The sequence below is a fragment of the Thamnophis sirtalis genome, unplaced genomic scaffold, assembly GCF_051295495.1.
Source record: "Thamnophis sirtalis isolate CommonGarterSnake01/CBP01778 unplaced genomic scaffold, rThaSir2_p1.2 scaffold_6, whole genome shotgun sequence".
Taxonomy (NCBI): domain Eukaryota; kingdom Metazoa; phylum Chordata; class Lepidosauria; order Squamata; family Natricidae; genus Thamnophis; species Thamnophis sirtalis.
In genome coordinates, this window is record NW_028261386.1 from 72,309,927 (window position 1) to 72,321,826 (window position 11,900).

The following is an 11,900-nucleotide window of genomic DNA, read 5'->3' on the forward strand; positions in this document are numbered from 1 at the left end:
CGATAGCAATAGAGAGCTTTATTACCAGCAATAAAAAAATTTCAAGAAATTCATAGTGGTTCTTGTTTCCTGACTTTGCCAGTCTCTTATGGCTTCACATTAATCTCAAAGGCTACCACAGCAACCTTTCCATACAATTATATCTGGTGTATGTACCAGAGTTACTCTGAATCTTTTTCTCACACTTTCCCCTACCCGTTAAACTCAAATTTCTCCACTGCAAGAATTCTATCTTGCTCCTTGGTTTGCTAGTTTCCCATTACTGTTCATGAAACAGGGGCAGTTTTCAGTCTTTTAAATTATCCAGATACTGCACAAATAATGCACTACAGAGAAAAGAATTTGTGTGGTATTAACTCCTCCATTTACCCAGGTGGCTAGATTAACAAAACAATTGTCAGGGTTCCAAGTAACACTCCCAACCAAAGAAGACTCCAAGGCTAGCAATTCCACAAAGTTCCATTTTATTAGAGATGTCATATTGGCACATCTGGGAAACCCAAATCTGACAGTTCTTTCCCCACCCAAAAGAAAGTCAAAGATCCACTCCCTGCATCGACAAGTTCATCACATGGTCCAATCCTTGCAATGTCCCAATGGGAGACAACTCCAAGTCACTCCCATCCAGGTGCAAGCTGAGTGTCCTCGACTATCATAGAAAAGAATGTTGTTATGGCTAATCCTCTGTACTGACTTATGATAGCAATTTTGGCAAATCTCATTGCCACTGTTAAATGACTTCTGTGCAATTGTTATGTGCAACATCACATGATTATCATTTGTGACTACCTGGTGGCTTCCCTTCTTTTCTCTCTACTTGTATTGGTGTAATTTCTTGTTACTAGCAATCATTCGGATTGGCAGCAGGCAATCAATTAATTTTCTGTTAGGATTTATGATTAAGATGTCAATGAACAATACATAATTTACATTGCAAATTGATTTCAGTATTTAATAGTATGTATGAAAATGTGCGTATATGAGTGTGTATGAATAAACACACAGAAACATATATGTATGCTTGAAGAATTGGTGTGATTAAGAGCTTGTTGATTTCTATACAATAAAAGGTCACATTCTTTCTCACATCTATCCAGTTGTCTTATATTTCTAAAATACTTTGTCATAAATCTGAATAAGAATGAATATGCTATTAGCAGGATTAAGTAATGCAGTTTAGCCATTTATAACTTATAAATTTATAGAACTGTTGTCAGAAAACTCTTGAAATAATTTCCATTCCCCTTTCATGCAGAGATTACATAAAAATCATAAATTTATTAAAATGTAAATGGAATGCCTTGTTTCTGAGAATGGAATTATTTTACAATGGATAGCTTTTTTCCTTGATCTTCATGTCTTGCAGTAACGATCATAGTTTATCAATTTTCCCACTTTGGTTCCTTCTAAGCGCTCTTTAAATACGGTGTCCATCTCCTTGTTGTTTGCTTCACTAAAAAGTGTTTTCCAGTCTCTTACCCCACCTGAAAACAAACAATTATTTTCCTTTTTTATATGAAAACCACACATCTTGTAATGTCAATAAGTATTTGCCTAAACTAAAGCCTGAAATACTACTGAATACTCAGAGAAATAAATAATAATTAGATGTTTTACAAATGTTCTTTTGCAAATGCTCCATATATACTTTTCTTGATATCCATCCATCCACTTAATCTAGTATTCTAATCAAACCCCCTGTCTAGGCAGGAAACCCTATACTATTTCAGACAGATATCTATCCAACATCTTAAAGACTTCAGTGTTCGGACTTTCACAACTTCTGGAGGCAAGCTGTTCCACTGACTGATGCATCCATCCTGGTTCTCCTTGACCTCTCGGCGGCTTTCGATACCATCGACCATGGTATCCTTCTGCGACGACTGCGGGAGGTGGGGGGTGGGAGGCACTGTTTTGCAGTGGTTCTCCTCCTACCTCTCGGACAGGTCGCAGTCGGTGTTGGTCGGGGGGCAGAGATCGTCCCTGAGGCCCCTAACATATGGGGTACCACAGGGTTCGGTCTTATCCCCCCTACTATTTAACATATACATGAAACCGCTGGGCGAGATCATTCGGAGGCACAGGATAAAATACCATCAATATGCGGACGATACTCAATTGTATCTGTCCGCCCCGTGCCAACTCAATGAAGCGGTGGACGTGATGAACCGGGGCCTTGAGGCCATTAAGAACTGGATGAGTGCTAACAAACTGGTACTCAACCCAGACAAGACCGAGTGGCTGTTGTGTTTCCCTCCCAACAATTTGGCCAGTGTTCCATCGCTCAGGATGGGGGGTCAAATTTTACACCCTTCAGATAGGGTTCGCAACTTGGGAGTCCTCCTGGACCCTCAGCTGACTTTCGACCATCATTTGTCGGCTTTGACCAGGGGGGCATTTGCCCAGGTTCGCCTGGTCCGCCAGTTGCGACCCTACCTGAACCGGGAGGCCCTTGCAACAGTCACTCGAGCCCTTGTGATCTCTAGGCTGGAATACTGCAATGTGCTCTACATGGGGCTGCCCTTGAAGTGCATTCGGCGACTGCAGTTAGTCCAGAATGCAGCCGCGCGAGTGATAGTGGGCGCACCGCGGTTCGCCCACATAACACCTATCCTTCGCGAGCTGCACTGGCTACCTGTTGATCTCCGGGTGCGCTTCAGGGTATTACTTACCACCTATAAAGCCCTCCATGGTAGTGGATCTGAGTACTTGAGAGACCACCTCCTGCCGATTACCTCCCTCCGACCAATTAGATCGCACAGATTGGGCCTCCTCCGAATCCCATCCGCCAGTCAATGCCGACTGGCGACTACGCGGAGGAGAGCTTTTTCAGTAGCAGCTCCGACCCTGTGGAACGACCTCCCCGTCGAGATTCGCACCCTCACCACCGTCCAGACCTTCCGCACAGCCCTTAAGACCTGGCAATCCCGTCAGGCCTGGGGATAAGTTTCTAATTCGCCCCACCCGAGTGTTGAGTGTTGAATGAAAGTTGTGTTTTTACTGTTTATTTTATTCACATATTGTTTATGTCTCTGTATTGCACCCCCCTTTTTCCTATGAATGTAAGCCGCCCTGAGTCCCCTCAGGGAAAAGGGCGGCCTATAAATCCCAAATAAATGAAATGAATGAAAATGAAATGTTTTAACTTTCAGGAAATTTCTCCTCAGTTCTAAGTTGCTTCTCTCCTTGATTATTTTCACCAATTGCTTCTTGTTCTATCTTCAGGTGCATTGAAAAATAGTTTGACTCCCACTTCTTTGTGGCAAACCTGAGATATTGGAACACTGCTATCATGTCTCCCCTAGTCCTTCTTTTCATTAAACTAGACATACCCTGTTCCTGCAACCATTCTTCATATGTTTTAGTCTCCAGTCCCCTAACCATCTTTGTTGCTCTTTTCTACACCTTTTTTACACTGTGGCGACCAAAACTGAATGCAGTATTCCAAGTTTGGCCTTACCAAGGCATAATAAAATGGTATTAACATTTCATGTGATCTTGATTCTATCCTTCTTTTTATGTAGCCTAGAACTGTGTTGGCTTTTTTGGCAGTTGCTGCACACTGCTGGCTCGTCTTTAAATGGTTATCCACTAGGATTCCAAGATCCCTCTCACAGTTAGTACTATTGACCAAGGTACCACCTATACTGTACACGTGCATTTTGTTTTTCTTGCCTAAATGTAGAACCTTACTTTTTTCACCATTGAATTTCATTTTATGAGATAGTGCTCAATGTTCAAGTTTGTTAAGATCCTTCTGTATCTTAAGCCTATCTTCCGGAGTGTTGGCTGCCAGCTTGGTGTCATCTGCAGATTTGATGAGTTGCCCATTTATCCCCTCATCCAAATCATTGATGAAGATGTTGAAGAGTACTGGGCCCAAAACAGAGCCTTAGGGTACTCCACTGCATACTTCTTTCCATGTTGATGCAATTCCATTGAGGACTACACATTGAGTATGGTTGGTCAGCCAGTTATGAATCTATCTGGTGGTGATGCTGTCTAACCCAATTTTTCTACTTTATCTAGTAGTAGGTTATGGTCTACTTTATCAAATGCTTTACTGAAGTCCAAGTAAATTATATTGACAGCATTTCTCTGCTCCACTAATTACTTCTCTCACCCTCTTTAGAAAAGGAACAATCATGGACATAGGATATTGAGGTTGGAAGTTTATTCATCATCAAATCATTATAGACAGATTAAACTCAAGCATGGCTAACCGGATTTGTAATTATTATGCTTCTCTCATTTTCTGACCACTTCCATTTAAAATAATAATAAAAGTTTATTTTTTTCTATAGTCTACACAAAGCATAGTTCTTTTTTCAGTTAATCAATTTGACCATGCATTTTGTGATGGCTGTTGAATTCTTGATTCTTTTTTTTTAAATGCAAATTAGTTAGACTTTCATATTATTTCCCCAATCTATGGAATGGGGATAATAATTAACTCTCACTAAAATAAGATGCTATATTTACCTCCATGATGTAACAAGCACAACATTATGGATGTTCAAAAGTTACCTTTCCGGAAAAGAACTTCACCAAATTCTCCATGGGTTGTTTTAGATTTTTCTTTCATCGCCTTGAATGTGCTCCTTTCTGCAACACCCTGAAAGTCTTCCTCATTTAAGTTCAGTTCAAGAAATGTGGAAATCTTTTTGGCTCCTAAAGCTGGGTTCTGATCAATTTGTATTGCTGTCCCATTTCTAAGAAAGACCAACTTTGGGAAGGGAATGATGCAAATATATGACTTCCATGTCTAAGATTCATTCTGATTTTCTAATTCTAAATGCTATGGTGATATTCTACATTCCCTATGTCAAGTAAATAAATGAAAGATCTACATGAATATAAAAATATATGTATAAATATATGTACATACACACATATACTATTTCAGGGAGCAAACACAATTTCCCCATGCTCAGTTTGATCCCATTTCATCTTGATGGACGTTGTTTATGCTATGGTTGGCTGGTTGGCACAGTTATTTCTACTTCTTCCCCAGAGCAGAAAGGGGTAAAATAATTATTGGGGGGAGGGAAAGAATCAATAAACAAATGCAGAGTTTCTTTAGCTGAAAATCATACAGGCTATCTGCTGGACGATCATGGGTCTTTGTTAATTATAAACTTCATGAAAGGAAACCTGGAGGTCATAGGTCATCTATAATCTAGCAGAAATTTTGGGAAAGCTTAATTGATATCTGGAATGGATTCTGCACATCTAGCAGTGATTAGAATTCTGATCTGATTTGTTCCAAAAGTTCTGGTTTTAAATTCCTATTACGCCCTAAAACTCGCATCATTCTTTCTCTAAATTTTTCCATTCATTGCTGTATATGACTATAAGAATCCATATATCTGAACAATATTAACAGTACCTCTTTTATCTCTTCGTATGTTATTGGCAGGACATTTTCTTTATCAATATACTTGTTCCATGTACAAAGATACTCTATATAGGATCCCCAGGGAACTATTGAAATTTTTTAAAAAATAAGAACATGTTAGAACAACATTGATAGCTGACATAAAGATGTATATGACTCATTGAAAATTTCAGCTGATCTCTGAATATCAGCTCTACAGAGTTTATCTTCTTCCAGTCCTTTTTCCTTAGTTCTAATGTCTGTGAATATTGCTATTATCTAGAAAAATTACTCTTTTCTTTTTAATTATGCCAGGTATGATGTATGTTAGTTAGTAATCAATTTATATATGAAAATCATATACAAATTAACATCATTGATAGTGTTTAATTTTGTGATCATGCCACATTTAGAAAACTGAGAAATTATAGTTTTGCATAGATGCCAATGTATTGTAGTACTTACACAGTTCTGAAATGGTTTATAATCTGAGCATAAACAAGCATATACAAGCAATAAAAGTTAATTGGAAAATTAATATGATTATTATTATTCCATCTAAATAACACTCTCGGGATATATTTATTTTTGCTAAATATTTGTAACTAGATTTAAGCCAAAATAATAAATGTATATCTTTCTTTTTTCATTTGGCCTACACATAACAATGGCTTTACATGAAATTACACTAGCTGCCAGATGTTATAATGAAAGACCTTGAAAAACTGAATTACAATTTTGGAAATAGCAGTAGCAATAGCACTTAGACTTAGACCATGGCTCATCTATTTATCTGGGCCTCTCAAATGGGAAAAGGCCAACATACAGAATGAATGAATGAGTGAGTGAATGAATGAATGAATGAAAGAAGACATTCTTCTGCTATTCTATTGATTTATTAGTTGGATATATAGTTAGAATGAAATACCTTGAAAAACTGAATTACAATTTGGGAAATAGCAGTAGCAATAGCACTTAGACTTATATACCACTTCACAGTGCTTTACAGCACTCTCTAAGTGGTTTACAGAGTCAGCATATTTCCCCCAACAATCTGGTTTCTCATTGGTACCGACCTCGGAAGAATGGAAGGGCTGAGTCAACCTTGAGCTGGTCAGGATCGAACTGCTGGCAGTGAGCAGTGAGTTAACCACTGCATCACCATGGCTCATGTACTTCTCTGGGACTCTCAAATGGAAAAGGGCCAGCATACAGAATGAGTGAGTGAGTGAATGAACGAACAAATGAATGAAAATATTTTTCTGCTATTCTATTGATTTATTAGTTGGATTTATATTCTGCCTTTTATGCAGATGCTCAAGGCTGCATACATAGAACACCTTCTTATTTTTTTCCTACAATAATAACTCTGGGAAGGAGACTCAACTCAGGCAATGAGAAATATTTGTTCCTCTTTTCAATTATTATTTGTTCCTATATCAGAAAAGGAATTTGTTCATAGGATTAACTATTATTTATTGAAATAAGCTGAGAACCTGAACTTGAATTCGAAGTATCTCTGCTTGAACAAAGCATACTCTAATCAATAAGAAATAATAATAAAGCTAGACAGCTACTATGTTCTTCATATCTACAGACATTAATAATAGGAATGAATAGAAATTCTACTTTTTCCTATCATCAAAGCTCGGAAGAACTCTTCAAATGTATCATGGGGAGGAGTAGGACTGAAGTTCTTTGAAAAATGGAAAAAAGATACAGCAACATCTTTTGGATTTCGAATCAGCATCAGTACCTAAAAACCAAAAAAACATTAGGATATCAAATAAAATAGCATAGATTACATTTCCAAAATGCACCAGATTCTCTGAAAATTATCCTAAACTACTTTTTATCACTGAAATCTTACATACACTTGCCTGTACCAGAAACAGAATCACATTCAGTCCATGGTATCTTACTGTACATTAATGCAAAGATGTTAGGGAACAGAATGGCCTAGGGCAGGAGTGTCAAACATGATTTCATTGAGGGCTGCATCAGGGTTTATATTTGACCTGTGGGGCCAGGGTGGACATGGCCAGGGCGACTGTGGCCAGTTTGATGTCACTCCTGTGGAGGGCGCCAGTGATAACCTGAGCCCCATTTTTGGCTGCCAACCTTCTGCAATCCTCTGCCAGTGTAAACAGAGCTCGGGACGGCTCATTTTCACTGGCAGAGGGTTGCAGGAGGCTATGGCAGCCGAGAACAGAGCTCGGGAGCACATTTTCACTGGCAGAAGCACTGTGGGCCAGTCCTTCGCTGTCTCTGGGGCAGCCCCGCGGGCCAAATCTAAGTACCCTGCAGGTTGAATCTGGCCCCAGGTCTTGAGTTTGACACCCCTGGCCTAGTGAGGCAATATATTTCCAGATTAAGTGGGTGGGTGGAAAAATTGGATGTTTTAGAAAGTAGTTCCACCTTGTCTTCTTCTCAGGGCTGACCAGCCCAAAGTCACCCAATTGGCTTTATATCTCATTTAACTTGATGCCTTAACTACTACACCAAATTGGTTATCTAGTTAGTATGGAATCTCCATTTCAAATCTATTTACAGTTATTTCCCGAAATGATGTCTCTGAATTACTAAAGGGCAGAGCTTTCATTTGGAAACAGTCATATTCTGGAAATGCAATTGATTTGCACTGCGGTAATTACAATTATCCAAATTTAAAGGAGGGATCAACAAATAGCTATGGTAAACACAGCTATTGTACTGTTGTAATGTTTTCTATTGTGCTACCCAGTCATCCATTTGTGTGGTGCATAATGATTATTATATTAAGCATGCTCTTGCTTATCTTATTCTCAATGTTTTACTGTTCAAAACTAACTTTATCCATATAGAAATACTAATTGAATTTTATCAATATTGTTACACATTTATGAGCATTAAATGGGTACTTACTTTGGCTTTGTTCTTGAAAATAGATGGTGGGAATCTATCAGGACGGAGATGAGTAAACATCACTCTCCTGGAAGGATAAGTATCCATCCTCTTCAATAAATAATAAATAAAATAAAATAAAATCAATCAATTATCAACTCCCAGAATTCTTCAGTCAGCATGAGAAACACCAGATTAGACTATTCAGGTTGGAATAATTCTTGGACACTACTTAAATTCAAGCTTTCAAAGTCAGAAAAGTTATGTTTCCCTTTACAGAAAAGTTATGTTTCCCTTTACAGTCATCCACCCCACAATCATAAAATAAGAAATTGCTTGGAAATAAGTTTGTTGAACTCAAATATCACACCTGGTTTTGCAGGCCAAAAATCTAGGTAAATATAATCCAAAGTATGGTCTAAACTAGGCTAGGCTAGGCAAGAAGAGATGAGACAAGACTAATAACATTACATTTCAAATAGGCAAATTTCAAGTTTTCCTCAATAGTAACACACTTACTGGTCAGTGGATTGGTTAATGTATCAACCAAGTTCAATTTTACCTCTTCAAAGACTGAATCGTGAAGAATCAACCCAGATGTCTCTCATCAAACATAATCTGACTGAATAATTTTATTCTGGGGACGCCCTGAAAAAATACTCAATAATTTACCTCTATTGCTGTTTTAAAATATGGTCTGATGAAAATTTACCACCATTGAGTAGTTGATGTCTGTATAATTAATACTAACCTTATACTTTTCAGTATCTCCTATTTCGAGATATGGAAATTCCGCTAGGAGAAGTTTTTCATCCAACTTCTCTGGTTCATATTTCTTTGCAGATGTTATTACTAAATCAGTAACAATCTGGCCAACCCAGTTAGTACCTGGGGGAGGAGGACAAAATTAAATCCACTTATAGTACCATATATATTTGTATAATAAAAACATAAAAGTAATACCAATCAATTTACAATTGAAAGGCTGTGAAAAAAGTGTAGGAACTGGACATAATGCTCTGCAGGCATTTCATAGCCCAGAATCCACATAACACATTTCTGTTTGTCAGACAGTGTGCTCTTATAATCTTCAGAGATATTTCTTTATTTAGTCTTAACACCTGGACAGATGTACACTGGGAAAGGTCTTCCCTCTTAGACCCAAGTCATTTAAAAATTTTAAAAATCAATAGCCACACTTTAAACTGTGCTCAGCACTAGTCTTTCAGCATTGGCATCCCAAGATCACCCTTTCTTGCAATTAAATTCCTTGCTTATTGACTGAGTTCCATTCTAGTGAACATATGACAGTATTTAGTGTTTGCCATTTATTACCAAAATGTTTACAAACAGTCACTAAGGTAGTTCCAAAAAAGAGAGGAGAATCTGTATTAAGCTTACCTAACCACTGTACTTTTCACCAATTGCACTTTCCAAATGCTTTTTATAAAGTATAATCTCTCTCAAATGCACTGGGGTAATAAAAAAAAGGAAATAACCAAGGCATGAATAATTGTTGCCAAATTTTATTGGCTCATAAAAAGGTGGTGGTATTTGTCCACATAATGCCAACTATCAAAAAACTATCTGTCATAGAATTACAAGCAATTGGGCTTTCTGTATGACTTTTATGTTCATACTGCTTATTAAATGGAATTATCAAGTCTGCATAAATAATGCTACCCTTACACATTTCAGTATCTCCTATTTCAAGATATGGAAGTTCTGCTAGTAGAAGTTTAGAACTTAGAACTCTCAGAAAACTCAATTTTGCAGACTGAGCATTAGGTATAACAGACTCATTGAAATAAAATACTTCTGCTTTGACAAAGTGGACATGTCTCCTGCAAGGCAGTAGTTTCTCAAGATTACTTTGAAAACTGCTAGGATTTAACAACTTGCCAAAATATCTTTTTAAAATAAACTTTTTAAAATATAATAGTATTAAACACCCACTATATGGTTTTTTTCAGTATTAAACACATACTATAGATTGTTTTCCCTGCTTTTGCGGACTGAAAGTGACATTATACATTTAACAGGTGAAGTTCAATTTTAACCACTAACATTGGCAAGGATCTCAATAATTTCAGAGAGGAATCTATTTCTGAAGGCAGCTCTTAGTCAGTATAGAAAGCATTTGGGCATAATGGAGCCTTCACCCCTCATTTTTTTCCAAGTCTGTCTTTGCTGCTAACAGAGCTCAAATTCTGATGAAACAAAGTGCAAAGTCCATATCTGTTCAAAAACATTTCCAGGATCTTTCTGCTTTTAATCTTTGCACTTGCAACATTCTCAGTCAAGGTATAACTTTTAGAAAAGGTTGCATTACGACTTGCCAAATTTAATTTCAGGAATACTTTGATGAAATGCACATATCCCATGAGTTCTAAGAACATTTTGTAACAGCAGACTTGCTGATGTTAGAGTACTGCATCCTCATTTTTCAATGTAGTGATACACTTTGATCACAAGTCCTTGTATGCTTGTGAATAATTTCAAGTACTATAGGTAATACACATTAAGACATTTGCAAATTTTGATAACTTTGAATTAATAGTTTTAACTGTCAGTGCAATAATCCCATTTCTGCGTAGAATTCCTTTGGAAAAAGATAGACAAAGCAAAAGCAGTAAAATAGTACACACCTTGACAGTGAAACTTGAACATTTTTTCCCTCATAAATATGACAAGCTCTCTTTGAACTCAAACTTTATTTGAGCCTATTTCCTTATTCTAATGTGGAATAATCTGTGCTTGGTTATTATGGTCAACGGCCAGGGTACAATATACCTTTGTGACCTTTAGCTGGCATTTCCATTGTAAGAAAGATAGAAATGATGACCTATGTTCTGCTTTACTTTCCAAGTGCCACCTTAATGGCATCATTGGTGTATCCAGGCCTTCTCATTGAACTTCAGCCTAGGGTAAGGTGACCATACATCCCGCTTTTGGCGGGACAGCCCCACTTTTGAACAATGTTTTCCTTACCCTTTGATTTTATTCCAGGCTGTTACCCTATGATTCATTAATTCCTCACTTTTTAAAGTAAAAATTAATCTGGCAGGGCATTTTAAAAACATGTATCCAAAGCCCAGAGTCACCTTTGTAGATATAAGAAAACCAACAAACAAACTCACCAGATTTGCAATATCCTGCTAGAACTACATCGTCACTCCTGGCTTGGAAAGCCTCCAAAGCTTTGAACTGTTCTGGGTTGCAAGTGATAGTTGGGTATACAATTCCTTCATGAATAAACAGCTTCTCATCTGGTGTCATCTGCTCTCCTTCTTTCATGCCTTTTTCCATAATCTCAATTAACTTTTTTCTAACATACGCCATTTCCACCTTTTTCTCTATATATATGTGTGTGTAGGGAATCTGTTCAAACAAACAACCCAATTTGTCTTTTAAATACAATATAGATGAATGTATATATAGTTTTCAGCTGTAAAAGACAGACAATGATTTAAAACATGTGTTTGCAGTGCAAATCAAAATGTCCAAATAAAAACAAAAAGAGGAAAAAAAGATTTTCCTACAATTGAAGGCATTCCAATTCTGGATATTTTCTATTAGGATGAAATGGAAAAACATAATTTTAAATTTTGAAAGATCTAATGACAATGTCCCCATAAAC

The 11,900-nt window shown here is 37.3% G+C and overlaps 1 protein-coding gene across 1 annotated transcript; it reads right to left on the reverse strand.

Annotated features, from left to right (window-relative positions):
- Positions 1-447: 447 nt before the first annotated feature.
- On the reverse strand, positions 448-11,627 carry LOC106550016 (sulfotransferase 6B1). Its single transcript, XM_087718143.1, has 7 exons — positions 11,401-11,627; positions 9,012-9,148; positions 8,282-8,371; positions 7,007-7,133; positions 5,390-5,484; positions 4,528-4,684; positions 448-1,484 (listed from the first exon to the last, which is right to left on the reverse strand). Exons 1-7 carry the CDS (start codon positions 11,600-11,602, stop codon positions 1,354-1,356), a joined length of 939 nt encoding a protein of 312 aa, XP_087574269.1. The 5' UTR covers positions 11,603-11,627; the 3' UTR covers positions 448-1,353.
- Positions 11,628-11,900: the final 273 nt, after the last annotated feature.